Source organism: Zophobas morio, unplaced genomic scaffold (genome assembly GCF_036711695.1).
Source record: "Zophobas morio isolate AGI-343-1 ecotype UQ-CSIRO unplaced genomic scaffold, CSIRO_AGI_Zmor_V1 ptg000016l, whole genome shotgun sequence".
NCBI classification, from domain to species: domain Eukaryota; kingdom Metazoa; phylum Arthropoda; class Insecta; order Coleoptera; family Tenebrionidae; genus Zophobas; species Zophobas morio.
Window position 1 is genome coordinate 6,340,460 of NW_026972121.1, and position 17,920 is coordinate 6,358,379.

Here is a 17,920-nt window from a genome sequence, read left to right on the forward strand (position 1 = left end):
TTCATCAACTTATCCCCGATGGTTTAATAAAGAGTTAAAAGATTTGTGTCGCCTTAAGAAAATTGCCCATTCAGTCTATAAGAAATCTGGCAGATATGATGACTATGAATATTTTAAAATCTTAAGGACCCAATGTAAAGAACTTAACGAAAATCTGTATAATTCCTACCTTTCTAAAGTCAGCGACAGCATTACAAATAATCCACAGTTCTTCTGGAAATTCATTAATGATAGGAAAAAAAGTAGTGGTATTCCTTGTGAAATGCAATATTTCCAGAAGTTTGCCAAAACTGGCACTGAAATTTCCAATTTGTTTGCGGAGTTTTTTTCCTCGGTTTACGTAGAAGACGCCAACAATGATTTTGATCAAGAATTTGATGGTATAAATGAAGTAGCTGATTCTGGACTGAAAGTTGAGTTATCAGAAGTTTTTGAAAATATCGCTCGTCTTAAACATTCTTTCCATCCTGGAGCTGATGGCATTCCAAACGTTCTGCTGAAGAACTGCATTTACACAATTACAATGCCCTTGTGTGAACTTTTCAAAGTGTCTTTGTCTCAGGGTAAATTTCCTAAGGCCTGGAAAAATAGTTACGTTACACCTATTTTTAAATCTGGGGATCGTAATAAGATCGACAATTACAGAGGTGTTTGCAATCAGTCTACCATTCCTAAAATATTTGATTCCATTGTAGCCAAACAATTGGAATGGATTTCTTCTTCTATCATCTCCATCAAACAACATGGTTTCCGCAAACAAAGATCTACTTGTACCAATTTAATGGAATATTATTGTTATTTAAATGAAGCTTTTGATAAAAAACTACAAGTGGATTCCGTGTATACTGATTTTTCAAAAGCCTTTGATAAGGTAAATCATAGGTTATTATTCTGTAAATTGCGTCACTTAGGGTTTAACAATAATACCGTTAAATGGTTAACATCATTCCTGTCGGAAAGATCACAGCAAGTTAGGATTGGTAGTTACATGTCGTCTCCTTATTTGGTTTCATCAGGCGTACCTCAAGGGTCGCACTGTGGACCAATTTTGTTTTTACTGTTCATTAACGATTTAATGCGTGGCTTTCGTTACTCCAATTTTCTGTTGTATGCGGACGATTTGAAGGTATTTAAAACTGTTAGTTCCGTGAAAGATGCACTTGAATTACAATCAGATCTTAATATATTATACGATTGGACAGAAAACAACTTATTGCCTTTGAATGTTAACAAGTGTCTTATTATATCATTTCTTAATATCAAACTGAGGGTGAACTTTGACTATTATTTGGGTAATTCTATCTTGTCTCGTGTTGAGGAAGTCAAAGATTTAGGTGTGGTTTTCGATTCTAGATTAACATTTAAGAATCATTATTATTTTATTTTTAATAAATCAATACGGACTCTTGGGCTCATTTGGAGGCATTGTCAACATTTTTCGATTTCGACCCTTAAAATATTATACTTCTCTCTTGTTCGATCTCACCTAGTTTATTGTTCTTCCATATGGTATCCTAATTATAAAACAGATTGTGATTTATTGGAAAGAGTACAGAAAAAATTCCTTCGCTTATTAGAGTTTAAGCTTGGTCGAACTCATATACAGGGTAATTACACTTGGATAATGTGTAATTTTCATATTAATTCACTCGAAACTCATCGCATAATTTCCGATATTTCATTTCTTCGAAGACTTATTAATGGTGAAATAGACAATGCCTGCTTACTAGAAAAACTATCTTTCATTGTATTGCCTGCTGATAGCAGATTGACTCGCAGTCAACAGATTTTCAGAATTCCTTTGTCGATAACAAAAAGATCGCAAAACCATCCAATTAGACGAATGATGAACACAGCCAACACACTCGCAGAGGACCAGAGGTTCAACATATTTAATATTAATAAAACTGCGTTTAAGAATTTGATCAGGAATCTAAGCTATTTTGTAAATTCTTAATTAATAATTTTTAATTTTATTTTGCACGTATTTATTTATTTATTATTTAATATTTAGTATACATATTTAGTTTTATAAGTTTTGTTTCTTGTATTATTAATAATTTAATTAATATTGTAATAGGGGTATCCCGTTAATAAATATTCTATTCTATTCTATTCTATTCTATTTCGGGATTTAATCGAATCCTCTCATATTATCGTGTATTATTTAGGACTTTTTGTGTAATATTTCCGATTCTGCCGAATTCTTTCAAATTACTTCCAGATTCTTCCAAATAATTTCGGAATTTGTCCAGTTTCTCTCGTGTCCTCCTGTATTCTTTCGTATCCGTCCGGATTCTCCTCGATCATATCGGAGTTTGGTCAATTCTCTAATACTTAATTGTATTATCTCATATTTTTTGTTTTTTTTTTGTGTATTATTATTAAGATTCCGTCAAATTTAAAAAATGTGAATGTAAGACTGATCATAGTTTGCACATTTTGGATAGGATATATTCAGCAAAATTTTGAAGTGACGTCATCAATTTATTAGGGGAGATGAGCAAATGTTTATGATAAATTTAAAACATCTCCAAGATTTCAAAGCATTCGGTTTTGCAGTTTTTGACTAAATCAATAAAATAAATCCACCCACTCATTAATTTTTTTACACCTGTTCAGTTCATAGGACACGCTAATTAATTTTTACTTAAATTTAGATTTTTTTGAAAATTTTCGAGTGACACTTTCAGAACTATGAAATCCCATTTTTTTTATTTTATTTTTATACTATTAGGATTCTCTTCGTATTATTTCGGATTGTTCACCTATTTTTTCGGATTCTGTTAAATTCTTCCGAATTATTACCGAATTCTGTCTGATTCTATTAGATTTCCTTGGATTCCTCCACATTCATCCAGATTCTTTCAAATCCTCTCGGATTCTTTTATATGTCTCCTAAATTCTTAACATTATTCCGGATTCTCTCCGTTTCTCTCGGAATTTGATCGGAATGTCTCTCTGATTTCGGGGTTTTTCGAATTCTCTCATATTGTTTGGGATTCTATCTAATTCTTTCGAATTATTTTCGAATTCTTTCGGAAAATTTCGGATTTTTTCAAATTCTTTCGGTTTCTGTTGCATTCTTTCGTATTCCCTCGTATTATTTCCATTTTCGGATTCTTTTATATTACTTAGAATTGTGTCTATTTTTCTCCAATTATATTCGGATCATTATTATTATTATTATTATCCTCCGTGATTCATTCGGCTTCCAGTTTCTGTCCGATTTTCTCGGATTCTTTCGTATTCTTCCGGATCCTTTCATATACTCTCGAATTCTCTCGCATTTTCTAGTATTCTTCCAGATTCTCTCTTATCCGCTAGGAATTTGGTCATTCTCTTATGTTCTTCGGAATTCTTTTTCGTATTCTTTCGGATTCGTTCGGAACTCTGATTCTCTCGGATTCACTCGTATTTTTTCAGATTCTTTAGCGTATTATTTCCGATTATGTGGAATTCTTTCGAATTGTTTTCTGATTTTCTCTAATTCACTCGGATTCTGTCAGATTTTCTCGGATTCTTAAGGATTCTTCCGGATTCTCTCCGGTCCCCTCAGAATTTGGTCAGATTCTCTCATATTCTCTTGTGTTCTTCCGGATTCTTTTATATTCTTTGGGATCCTGTTGAATTCTTAAGAATTATTTTTAGATTCTCTCTGCTTCACTCGGATTCTTCCGGATTCTGTCAGATTTTCTCGGATTCATCCGGATTCTTCAAAATTCTCTCGGATTCATTTGCATATTCGCGGATTCTTTCCGATCCCTTCAGAATTTGGTGGAATTGTCTCATATTATCGTGTATTCTTTGAGATTCTTTTTAGATTCTCTCCGTAGTCTTTCGGAAACTCTCGGGACTTGGATTTTTTCGGATTCTCTCGAATTCTTTTTGACTCTGTATATTATGTCGGATTATGTCGAATGTTTTCGAATTATTTTCGAATTCTTTGATTCACACAGATTTTTTCGGATTTTGCTGCACACTCTTTTCCTTTCTTTCGGATTCTCCCCGATTCTCTCGAAATTAGGTCGGTTCTTTTATATTTTCTTTCATTCTTTCGAATCACGAATTTATTCAGACTTTGTCGTATTCGTTCAAATTTTTTGTATATTATTTAAGTGTCAAATTCTCTTCAATTGTTGTCGGATTCTTTCATATTCTCTCGGATTTTTTCGTATTCTCTCGGATTTTTTCGAATTCTCTCTTATCCTCTGGGAATTTAGTCGGATTTTCTCATATTCTCTTGCATTTTTCCGGATTCTCTTATATTCTTTGGGATTCTTTTACGATTTTCTTCGTATTCTTTCGGATTGTTTACCTATTTTTTCGGATTCTGTTAAATTATTACCAGACTCTCTCTGATTTTGTTAGATTTCCTTGGATTCCTCCGCATTCATCCAGATTCTTTCAAATTCTTTCGGTTTCTTTTATATGCCTCACAAATTCTTAACATCATTCCGGATTCTCTCCGATTCTCTCGGAATTTGATCGGAATGTCTCTGATTTCGGGGTTTTTCGAATTCTCTCGTATTGTTTCGGATTCTGTCTGATTCTTTCGAATTATTTTTGTATTCTTTCGGATAATTTCGGCTTTTTTCAAATTCTTTCGGTTTATGTTGCATTCTCTCGTATTCCCTCGTATTGTTTTCGTTTCCCTTTTTGGATTCTTTCCGACCTTAACTGAATTTGGCCAGTTTCTTTCGTTTTCTCTCGAATTCTTTTGTATTCTTGCGGATTCTCCCCGATTCTCTCAAAATTTGACCGATTCTCTTTTACTTTCATGACTTCTCTCATATTTTTTCGGATCCTTTGCGTATTATTTAAGATTCTGTAAAATTCTCTGTTCTGAGATTCTCTCTAGTTCTTGGATTCTTTCATATTCTCTCATATTCTTTTGTATTCTGTTGGTTCTCTAGTATTCTTTGGGATTTTTTTCGTATTCTTGCGGATTCTTTCGGATTTAGGATTTTTCGGATTCTTTTGTATTAAGTATTTAGAAATGTGTCTATTTCTCTTCAATTATATTCGGATCCTCCGTGATTCACTCGGCTTCCAAATTCTATTCGATTTTCTTGGATTCTTTCATATACATTCGGATTCTTTCATATACTCTCGAATTTTCTCGTATTCTCCAGGATTCTTCCGGATTCTCTCTTATCCTCTCGGAATTTGATCATTCTCTAGTATTCTTTCAAATTCTCTTATATTCTTTGGAATTCTTGTCGTATTCTTTCGGATTCCTTCGGATTTCCGATTTCCTCGGATTCTCTCGTATTTTTTCAGATTCATTAGTGCATTATTTCCGATTATGTTAAATTCTTTCGAATTATTTTCTTATATTCTTTAATTCACTCGGATTCTTCCGGATTCTCTCATATTCTCTTGCATTCATTCTGATTCTTTTATATTCTTTAGAATACCGTTGAATTCTTAGGAATTATTTTTGGATTCTCTCTGGTTCACTAGGATTCTTCATATTCTTTCTGATTCTCTCCGATTATTTCGGAATTTTATCGAATCCTCTCATATTATCGTGTATTATTTAGGATTTTTTGTGTATTAGTTCCGATTCTGCCGAATTCTTTTAAATTACTTTCAGATTCTTTCGGATTATTTCGGAATTTGTCCAGTTTCTCTCGTGTCCTCCTGGATTCTTTCGTATTCTTCCGGTTTCTCCTCGATCATATCGGAGTTTTGTCAATTGTATTATCTCATATTTTTTCGGTTTCTGTGCGTATTATTTAAGATTCTGTCAAATCTAAAAAAAATATGAATGTAATGATAAATTACAAGTATAGACTGATCATAGTTTGCACATTTTGGATAGATACCTATATTCAGCAAAATTTTGAGGTGACGTCATCAATTTATTAGGGGGGATGAGCAATTGCTTATGATAAATTTAAAACATCTCCAAGATTTCAAAGCATTCGGTTTTGCAGTTTTTGACTAAATTAATAAAATAAATCCACCCATTCATGAATTTTTTTACTCTTGTTCAGTTCGTACGACACGCTAATTAATTTTTACTTAAATTCGTATTCGTTCGGATTTTTTGAATATTCTTTAAGTATCAAATTCTCTCCAATTGTTGTCGGATTCTTTTATATTTTCTCGGATTTTTTCGTATTCTCTCAAATTCTTTAGGATTCTTTCGAATTCTCTCTTATCCTCTGGGAATTTAGTCGGATTCTCTCATATTCTCTTGCATTTTTCCGGATTCTCTTGTATTCTTTGGGATTCTTTTAGGATTCTCTTCGTATTCTTTCGGATTGTTTACAAATTTTTTCGGATTCTGTTAAATTCTTCCGAATTATTACCGGATTCTCTCTGATTCTATTAGATTTCCTTGGATTCCTTCCCATTGATCCAGATTTTTTCAAATTCTCTCGGATTCTTTTATATGCGTCCCAAATTCGTTACATTAATCCGGATTCTCTCCGATTCTTTCGGAATTTGATCGGAATGTCTTTCTGATTTCGGGTTTTTTCGGATTCTCTCGTATTGTTTCGGATTCTGTCTAATTCTTTCGAATTATTTTCGAATTCTTTCGGATAATTTTGGATTTTTTCGAATCCTTTCGGTTTCGGTTGCATTCTCTAGTATTCCCTCGTATTATTTTCGTTTTCCTTTTTGGATTCTTTCCGACCTTAACTAAATTTGGCCAGTTTCTTTCGTTTCCTCTTGGACTCTTTTGTATTCTTCTGGATTCTCTTCGATTCTCTCGGAATTTTGGCCGATTCTCTTATACTTTCTTGACTTCTCTCACATTTTTTCGAATTCTTCGCGTATTATTTAAGTTTCTGTCAAATTCTATGCAACTCGGTTCAGATTCTCTCTGGTTCGCTCGGACAGTTATAAGCCCTACCAGATTTTCTTGGATTCTTTCATATTCTCTCATATTCTTTTGTATTCTTTTGGTCCTCTTGTATTCTTTGGGATTCTTTTCGTATTCTTCCGGATTCTTTCGGATTTAGATTTTTTCCGGATTCTTTTGTATTATTTAGAATTGTGTCTATTTCTCTTCAGTTATATTCCGATCCTCCGTGTTTCACTCGGCTTCCAGATTCTGTCCGATTTTCTTGGATTCATTCATATTCATCCGGACTTTTTCATATACTCTCGAATTCTCTCGTATTCTCTAGTATTCTTCCGGATTCTCTCTTATCCTCTCGGAATTTGTCATTCTCTAGTATTCTTTCAAATTGTCTTATATACTTTGGAGTTCTTGTCGTATTCTTTCGGATTCCTTCGGATCTCCGATTTCCTCGGATTATCTCGTATTTTTTTAGATTCTTTAGCGTTTTATTTCCGATTATGTTCTTTATTCGAATGATTTCCATATTTTCTTTAATTCACTCGGATTCTTCTGGATTCTATCAGAGTTCCTAAGATATTTTTGCATTCACCCAAATTCTTTCGAATTCTCTCAGATTCTCTGGTACTTCTCCCAGATTCTTAAGGATTCTTCCGGATTCTCTCCGTTCCTATACAAATTTGGGCTGTTCCTTTCGTATCCTCTTGGATTCTTCATATATCGGATATTATATAGGATTTTTTGTGTATTATTTCCGATTCTGTCGAATTCTTTCAAATTACTTTCAGATTCTTCCGGATAATTTCGGAATTTGTCCAGTTTCTACCAGTCCTCCTCGATTCTTTCGTATTCGTCCGGATTCTCCTCGATCATATCGGAGTTTGATCAATTCTCTTATACTTAATTGTATTATTTGACTTTAAGCGTGTCGACACGTTACAGGCTCTATTTTTCGCACTAGTCAGATCGAGAATTGAATATGGTGCCTTAATTTGGTTTCCAATTTATCAAAACCATATTGATCATATAGAATCGGTTCAACGCTTGTTCTTAAAATTTATGTCTTTTCTTTTGGATGGGGTCTATCCTTGTCGAGAATATGACCACTCGTTATTATTATTAAGATTTAATTTTTTATCATTACATAAAAGACGAATTATTATCGCCATTAAATTTTTGGTTTTTTTAGTTAGAAATCAAGTAGACTGCCCTGAATTGCTTCATTATTTAAATTTTCTTGTACCAAGAATTAGTGCACGCCATAATCATGTATTTTATTGTACTGCTGACAGAACTAACGTTTTAAGAAGATCTCCAGTTAGTATTATGTGTAGTTATTTCAATCAAATTTCACACTTATGCGATATAAATTTCGACTCTATTAACAAAATTGTTAGTTGTGTTAAGCAATCATTATATGGGTAGAATTTTCTTTTCTTTTTAGTTTTACTTTCTTGTTATTGTTAATTTTTAATTTTAATTTTTAGTTTTTCCTGTAATTGGGTGTAACCCCGTTGGAAAATAAAAAATAAAATAAAATAAAAATTATCTCATATTTTTTCGGTTTCTTTGCGTATTATTTAAGTTTCTGTCAAATCTAAAAAATATGAATGTAATGATAAATTACAAGAATAAACTGATCATAGTTTGCACATTTTGGACAGGATACCTATATTCAGCAAAATTTTGAGGTGACGTCATCAATTTATTAGGGGGGATGAGCAATTGCTTATGATAAATTTAAAACATCTCCAAGATTTCAAAGCATTCGGTTTTGCAGTTTTTGACTAAATCAATAAATAAATCCACCAATTCATTAATTGTTTTACTCTTGTTCAGTTCGTACGACACGCTAATTAATTTTTACTTAAATTTTGATTTTTTTGAAAACTTTCGAGTGACACTTTCAGAACTATGAAATTGCAATTTTTTTCATTTTATTTTTGTACTACTTATTTTTACTGTTTATTTTATTTGCTCTGAGAAAAAGATTGAATTTTACTTTTTCTAGTGGTCCAATCTACGTTTAAAAAAATTCAAAGTGGGTTATTTTGGTAAACATATTAAAATTATCCTTTTTTTTAAATTCTGAATGAATTCTCTAAGGTATTTATTTTTCTTTTGACAACTCTTTTTCCTTAAATCTCAACGTTTTGTCTAATCATTCTAATTTTAGTTTGCAAAAGTTTGAGATCTTTCCTAACAAAATAAAATTTTAGAACAATTCTTAAAATAATAAAATTTTCTGTAAATTCTATAAAATGACTAAACAAACAGAATAATTTCATTGTTACCTGCTATTAAATGTGATATTCGTCAAGATGAGATGCTTCTTTAATTAAGAGCCAATGAAATTAATCACTCATTTTATTGTTTAAAAAAAGTCAAAGTCTGTTGGCGCTTTTATTCAACTCATAAAACAACAAATATATTTCTACACGTGTGGTTGATGAATCCGGCTTCGTTTTTTATTACATAGGTGTACGCCTAATTTATTGAAAATAATTCAAAATTGTTGAAGGAAATTTGAACATTTTTCTTAGAAAATACAAAATTAAATATTTTTTGAAACTTGCTGACTAGTTTAAGGAAATAAAAAAAACATGAATTGAATGATACATTACAAGGATAGACTGATCATATCAGGATTTATTCAGCAAAGGTTCACAGACGGAAACGGGGGACCTACTTCTTCGTACTCTAGGGGTCACGAAAGGTCCAGAAAATCCCCGGACGGACTCAATTACCATACCTCCTTCGCTTACGCTCGGAAAGTAAAAAAATAATTAAATTTGTTGTCATTCAATTTATTAACTTATACAACACTTACCTAAAATACTAATGATTATATACAATAATAATTTAAACAAAGTCCATTAGTGACAATAGTGTTCGTTAACCATTTCTACGCAAACGTCGCACTTCACCTCGCAACAAAAAGTAAACTTGCAGTTACACATCCGAGTCACTTGCTTCTGCTGTTTGCGGGCCTTAAACCCACAACTCCGACATAAATGTCTGCAGCTTCTCCTCTCGGAAATGGAAGCTGCCTTGTTAGTAGTTTTAGAACAAGTTCGTCCGAGGGTTCCAGGCCACCCTATCACAAAAAAAACATATACAATTCCGTCCACATCGAAATACACAACTTACCACTTGCGATATCTTCGAAGCAGTAATTCGGCGACTTCTCCAAATAAAGCAGGTTACCCTTGGATAGAATTTTGATGTCTGTTTCGAAAAGCGTCTGCCTGGCCGAATTCCCCAGAGCCACACCTACGCCGATCTTTTCGTAGCTGATAAACATCGCTCTGTCGTAGCGCTCTTTTAGCTGTTTCGCGATTTGTGGAAAAGTGGGCATTTTCATCCAGCACGTCTGGAAAGAGCAGCTTCCAGAGACCCCATGGCACTGACAACTCTTCATCATTTTCTCCCGAATGATCTGAAATCAATATTTTTTCATCACCCCGCTCGAGTGAAAAATTTTGGCTTACCTCTCTTCCGATTCGATTATTGTGGCGGCTGACGAAGCTTTGAGGATCCCCAGACTTTTCGTTTTTGTCTAGTAGTTTGAGGACTAAGTTTTCGCCGAAACTGGAGTCATCTGAGCACCCACCCCAAGCCCAGTCTCTTTCCATTTGTAGCTTTGATGGAAATAAGTACGACGTAATGATAGCGTTTTCTTCAATTTCTCGTTTTAGATTGGAGTTACAGCCGCACTCTTCAATCACTCCTTCTGAACAGTCTTTAGTGATGGAGTAGATGATTCCAGCTGCTAAAATGGCATCTACGTAGGCTTTTTCTCTAGTTGGTTGTTGATTCATTTGTTTGGAAAAAGCGGACGGTGGGCAGTTCCAGCGCTCCCATTTGAAGACGTCTCTGCACAGGTCCATAGCCATTTGGGCCCCGGCGTCCACACTTCGCAAAATAGCAGGGTTCAGGTTTCGCTATAAATATTTTCCAAACTCGTACAAACTAACAAAAATATCAAACAAATTACTTACGTTGAAATCTTGCAAGGCTTTGCTTTTGAGTATACTGTTAATGCTGGTGGACCGAGAAACACTAACAATGATCAAGAGATAGATCCACAAAGCTAGAAAAAAAATTTTCGAACTCATCCTGTCTTCGAAGGGCCAAAACCGAACGCAAAATGAATGAACAATTTTGTGAATGAAAACTTGTGGTAGTAAAGAGAGGTAAGTTTCAACTAGTGTTGTAAAGTGGGGACAATTATCTCAAAGAAACCGCCCCTGAGTACCTGCCGATGGGAGTGCAATTCAGGTGTGAAAAATAAAAGTCGTAGGTGGCCATTTTTAAACAAGCTGTAAAGTATTAAAAAATCACTGAAGATTTCGAAATTACTAAAATCTGCTTATCCCCACCACACATTTGATGATGTCATTTAAAAATTTTGCTGAGTCAATCTGAGATATTTGTTCCCACTACAAAGTTGACGTCATCATAAAACTTATCAAAACATTGTAAAGCCCATTATTTTTTTTGGATTTTAGCATCACAATCGACAATAAATATCTCCATGAATAGCATTATTTTTATTAATGGGTTTATAGCTTGTCCGTATTACACACATTGGAAAGTAGGTAAAATTTCATCGGCCAGCTTGACCCATGACCCACAGTTAATACCAAGACAAGACTTCTCAAACCAGCACTTTTCTCCTTGTCTTTTCTTCCTAATTTATCTTCATCATAAGAATCCTCCATAAAAAAATGAAATTTATTTCCGCATTTCCATCACGAACTGGTTTTTGGGATCACGTGAATGTAGGTATTTCAGATAACATGCCAGAGGTGATTCACCTTTTTCTCCCAAAAAGAAAAACACATCTACATAGCTAAATTTTATTCGTGAATTTCACTTAACGGTTTTTAATTACCATTTTGGGAAAATTCTGCAAGTTGTGACAGGATCGGCCCGAGTCAATATTTATTGCACGTGTTTTCCCAGTTGCCTTTAATCGAGCACCGAAAATTCCTTTAACGACCGGCCTGTGTTGTCCCATAATAAATTTTATGGTCCAAATGGTGTCCGGTCCGAATTCTGTGAATATTGAGTAGGGCCTACCGTTTATGTTTTAGGTATGGTTTCCCAGCGGAAGGGATTAAGTAAAGCGGTCTTTTGTAAATTTAGGACAAGAGTAAGTACGGAAAGAAGGATAGGGTTGTCAAGTTTGTTCAAGGAGAGTGAAATTGTTCGAGTTTCGTCTGGACGGTGATAAAAATGTATAAGAATATTTAGATTTAGCAAACTGTACTTTTAATGATGTACAAATTCTCACAATGGGTGAATCTGTTTCGGTGCCAATTAAGAACATTTTTTTACTCTTGTTCAGTTCGTACGACACGCTAATTAATTTTTACAAAATTTAGATGTTCGTGGCCGGAATTTGTTCCACTTCGTGGATATATCTTCTTTTAATTTATTTTTTTTACTACTTTATAACATTGAACAGAAATCGTTCGATGTAGGGCAAACACATGAAACATTTTTTTTTTGGTAATTTTTTTGAAAATTTTCGAGTGACACTTTTAGAACTATGACATCGCATTTCTTTTTATTTTGTTTTTATACTATTTTCACTGTTTATTTTATTTGCTCTCAGAAAAAGATTGACTTACTTGTCTAGTGGTCCAACTTACGTTTAAAAAAATTCAGAGTGGCTTATAGTGACAAATCAAATAGAATAATTTCACTGTTACCTGGTTTGAATGTGATGATCGTCAAGATGAAATTCGTCTTTAATTACGAGCCAATGAAATTAATCACTCATTTTATTGGCTGTAATCCTGTAATGACACAAAATAGGAAAACAGCCAGGTCCGGGTCTGCATTTTATTGCCTTATTATTTTATTTAGTCTCAGATGAAAATCGTATGCTATTTTCGCAAGTGGTCAAACCTAATTAAAAAAAAAAAAAACCTGAAAGTGGCCTATTTTATTTACTCTGAGAAGATTGGATTTTGCTTTGTCAAGTGGTCCAATCTACGTTTAAAAAAATTCAAAGTCTGTTGGCGATTTTATTCAGCTCATAAAACAATAAATATATTTCTACACGTGTGGTTGATGAATCCGGCTTCGGTTTTTATTACAAATACGCCTAAATTATTGAAAATATTTCAAAATTGTTGAAGAAAATTTTCTCATTTTTCTCATTTTTGTTTAAGAATGTGAAAGATGTTTCGCATGACAGAAGGACTGCTAAAAATTAAAAAAAAAAGGATCGCCTGATTCTCTCAAATTAAAAAAAAAAGACAGTAGGATCCCGAGGTTATTTGGCATTCTTAAAAAAAATGCTACGGGTTCCCGAGATTGTTTCATATTCTTAAAAAAAAAGACAGAAGAACCTCCCTAGACTGCTTAATATTAAAAAAAAGACAGAAGGGCCCCCTACATTCTTTCCAGTTCTAAAATATAGACATAAGTGGCCCTCTCGGTTATTTAATATTAAAAAAAGACAGAAGGGACTTCTAGATTCTTGATGAACATAAAAAACGAAAGAGGGATAGATTGTTTAATCCTTAAAAAAATAGAAGGGGGCCCCCTAGATTATGTAACATAAAAAGAGATAGAAGTAACCCCCTAAATTTTTTAACATTAAAATGACGACGTGGCCTCTGTATATTGTTAAAAATTAAAAAAAAAATACAAAAGGGTTCCCTTTTTTAATATTAAAAAAAGACAGAAGGGACCCACAGATTGTTTAAAATTTAAAAAGGGCGAAGAAAGACTCTAAATTTTTTCATATTAAGAAAAAGATAGAAGGGCCCTCTATAGACCCTTTCGTATTTTTAAAAAGTAAACAGAAGGAGCTTCTTATATTGATTAATATAAAAATGGCACAAGGGGCTTCCTAGATTGCTTAACATAAAAAAGACAGAAGCGGTCTCCTAGATTTTTTACATTACTTTAGATTGTTTCATATTCTTCAAAACAAAAGACAGAATTGGCCCCAGAGATTCTTTTGCATTCTTAAAAAGAAGACACTTGGGGACCCCGTACATTTTTAAAAAATGTACAGAAGGTCCCCTAGATTGTTGAAAATTAAAATAAAGACAGAATTGGCTCTCTAGAATATTTAATAGGAGTATTAAAAAAAGATAGAGAAGGGGCGGCTATAGATTTTTAAAAAACGGCAAAAGAAACTTTCTAGATTTCTTCATATTAAGAAAAAGGTAGAGGGGCCCCTTACAAATCCTTTCGCATTCTTAAAGACTAGACAGTAGGGGCTCCCTACATTGTTTAATATAAAAAAGGCGCAAAGGACTTCCTAGATTGCTTAAGATAAAAAAAAGGACAGAAGAGTTTCCCTAGATTTTTAACATTAAAAAAGACAGAATCTAGATTGTTCCACATTTTTAAAAACAAAAGACAGAATGGACCCCAGAGATTCTTTCGCATTCTTAAAAAGAATATACTTGGAGACCCCGGGATTATTTCACATTATTCTTAAAAAATGGGCAGAAGGTTTTCTACATTGTTAAAAATAAAAAAAAAACACACAGAGTTGACCCCCTAGATGATATAATATTAAAAAAAGACTAAGAGGTCTTCTAAATTGTTTAATATTTAAAAAATACAAAAGAAACTTTCTAGATTGTTTCATATTAAGAAAAAGATAGGAGGGCCTCCTATAAACTCTTTCACATACTGAAAAAAATAGCCTAAAGGGGCTCCTTGGCATAAAAAAGGGACAAAGGGTTTCCTAGATTGCTTAACATAAAAAAGGCAGAGGAGATCCCCTAGATTTTTGATCATTAAAAAATATAGAAGTGCCGTCTAGATTGTTTCAAATTATATTATTAAAATCCTGGGATTAATTCACATTTTTAATAAATGGGGCTCCCTAGAAGATTTAATATTAAAAACAGACACAAGGGATCTCAAGATTGTTTAACATTTAGAAAAAGCAAAGAAATTATCTAGATTTTTACATATTAAGAAAAAGATAGAAGGCCCCCTCTAGGTATATTTCGCATTCTTAAAAAATAGGAAGAAAATGGCTCCCTAGATTGTTTAACATAAAAAAGGAAGTAAATTGCTTAACATTAAAAAAAAGGTAGATTTTTTATTATTAAAAAGAAAGAAGGGGCCGCTAGATTGTTTCAAATTATTAAAAACAAAAGACAAAATAGGCCATAGAGATTTTTTCGCATTCTTCAAAAGAAGACAATTGGGGATCCCGGGATTATTTCACATTTTTAATAAATCGATAGAAAGTCCCCTAGATTGTTAAAAATTAAAAAAAGACAGAAGGGACAACTAATTGTTTAACATTTAAAAAAATCAAAAGAAACTGCCTAGATTTTTTCGTATATAATAAGAAAAAAATAGAAAAGCTCTCCTAGATTGATTAACGTAAAAAGGTATAAGGGACTTCCTAGATTTATAACCATTAAAAAAAAAGACAGAATATGTTCCTTGGAGTTTTTTAACATTAAAAAAACAGAAGGAACTTCCTAGATTGTTTCAGATTCTTAAAAAATCGACAAAAGGTTCACTATATTGCTAAAAATTAAAAAGAAAACAGAAGGGGCTCCCTAGAAGATTTAATATTAAAAAAAGATAGAAGGAACGTCTTAGATTGTTTAACATAAAAAAGGCATTTCGAGATATTTTCATATTTAGAAAAAGATAGAAAGGCCCCTTACAGATCCTTTCGCTTTCTAAAAAGACTAGACAGAAGGGGCTCCCTACATTATTTAATATAGAAAAGGCGCAAAGGACTTTCTAGTTTGCCTAAGGTAAAAAAAAGGACAGAAGTGTTTCCCTAGATTTTTTAACATTAAAAAAAGACAGAATCTAGATTGTTCCACATTCTTAAAAATAAAAGACAGAATGGGCTCCAGAGATTCTTCCGCATTCTTAAAAAGAAGACACTTGGAGACCCCGGGATTATTTCACATTCTTAAAAAATGGGCAGAAGGTTCCCTAGAAGATTTAATATTAAAAAAGACAGAAGGGATCCATAGATTGTTGAAAATTTAAAAAAGGCAAAAAATACTTTGTACATATTTTCATGCTAAGAAAAAGATTGAAGGGCACCCTATAGATCCTTTCGCATCCTTAAAAACAGACAAAAGGGGCTCCCTAGTCTGTTTAACATAAAATAAGCACAAGGGGCTTCCAAGATTGCTTAACATGAAAAAAGCCAGAAGACGTCCCTTAGATTTTTTAACATTAAAAAAAGATAGAAGAGAATTAGTCCCAGAGATCCTTTCGCATTCTTAAAAAGAAGACACTTAGGTTCCCCAAGATTATTTCACAATTCTTAAAAAATGGACAGAAGATCCCCTAGATTGAAATTTAAAAAAGGGAGACAGAATTCGGTCCCTAGAAGGTTTAATATTAAAAAAAGACACAGGAGACCTCTAGATTGTTTAACATTAAAAAAGGCAAAAGAAACTCTCTAGATATTTTCATTTTAAGAAAAAGATAAAAGCTCCTCCATGGATCTTTTCGCATTCTTAAAAAATAAACAGAATCAGCTCCCTAGATTATTTAACATAAAAAGGACACAAGCAGCTTCCTAGATTGCTTAACATACAAAAAACAGAACAGGTCTCCTAGATTTTTTAACATAAAAAAAGACAGAAGAGACCTCTAGATTATTTCACATTCTTAAAAACAAAAGACAGAAAAGGCCGGAGAGATTCTTTCTCATTCTTAAAAACTTACGTTCCCCGGGATTATTTCACATTCTTATAAAATGGACAGAAAATTTCCTAGATTATTAAAAATTAAAACAAAACAAAATGGGCTCCCTAGAAGATTTAATATTCAAAAAAGACACATGAGACCCCTAGATTGTTTAACATTTCAAAAAGGCAAAGGAAACTCTCTAGATTTTCTCATATTAAGAAAAAGGTAGAACGGCCCCTATAGATCCTTTCGTATTCTTAAAAAATAGAGAGAAAGCGCTACCTAGATGGTTTAACATAAAAAAGGCACAAGAGGCTTCCTAGATTGCTTAATATAAAAAAAAACAGAAGACGTCTCTTTGATTTTTTAACGTTAAAAAAAATACAAGGCACCTCTAGATTATTTCACATTCTTAAAAACAAAAGACAGAATCGGCCCCAGAGATTCTTTCTCATTCTTAAATCGAAGACACTTAGGGTCCCCAGGATTAATATTTCACAATTTTAAGAAATGGACTGAAGGTCCCCTAGATCGTTAAAAATAAAAAAAGTGACAAAAAGGCCTTCCAGAAAATTTAATATTAATAAAAGACAGAAGGGATTCCTAGATTTTTTTAACGTTTAAAAAAGACAAAAGAAACTTTCTAGATTTTTTTATATTAAGAAAAAGATAGAAGGGCCTCTTACAGATCTTTTCGCATTCTTAAAAAATAGACGTAAGGGGCTTCATAGATTATTTAACATAAAAAAAGACAGAAGGGACCTCTAGATTGTTTCACATTCTTAAAAAAAAAGAGAAAAGGGCCCAGAGATTCTTTCACATTCCTATAAAATGGACAGAAAGTTCCCTAGATTATTAAAAATTAAAAAAAAACAAAATGAGCTCTCTAGAAGATTTAATATTCAAAAAAGACAGATGAGACCCTTAGATTGTTTAACATTAAAAAAGGGGAAAAGAAACTCTATTTTTTCATATTAAGAAAAAGATACAAGGGCCCCATATAGATCCTTTCATACCTCAAAAAATAGACAGAAGCGGCTCCTTACATTGCTTAACATAAAAAAAACAGAACAGGTCTCCTAGATTTTTCGGTATAAAAAAAGACAGAAGAGACCTCTAGATTGTTTCACATTCTTAAAAACAAAAGACAGAAAAGGCCCCCGAAATTCTTTCACATTCTTATAAAATGGACAGAAAGTTCCCTAGATTATTAAAAATTAAAAAAAAAGCAATATGGACTCTCTAGAAGATTTAATATTCAAAAAAGACAGATGAGACCCTTAGGTTGTTTAACATTAAAAAAGGGGAAAAGAATCTCTATAGATCTTTTCATATTAAGAAAAAGATAGAAGGGCTCTATATAGATCCTTTCATACCTTAAAAAATAGACAAAAAGGGCTCCCTAGATTGCTTAACATAAAAAAAAACAGAACAGGTCTCCTA

The 17,920-nt window shown here is 32.9% G+C and overlaps 2 protein-coding genes across 2 annotated transcripts in view; both read right to left on the minus strand.

Moving 5' to 3' along the window:
- Positions 1 to 17,920, minus strand: part of LOC135129687 (uncharacterized) — a 284,314-nt gene that overhangs the window by 16,436 nt on the left and 249,958 nt on the right. The window lies entirely within an intron of this gene.
- Positions 9,694 to 10,935, minus strand: LOC135129721 (protein Wnt-8a-like). Its single transcript, XM_064056968.1, has 4 exons — positions 10,819 to 10,935; positions 10,309 to 10,761; positions 9,968 to 10,256; positions 9,694 to 9,914 (listed from the first exon to the last, which is right to left on the minus strand). The coding sequence occupies exons 1-4, from the start codon at positions 10,933 to 10,935 to the stop codon at positions 9,694 to 9,696; spliced, it is 1,080 nt and encodes a 359-aa protein (XP_063913038.1).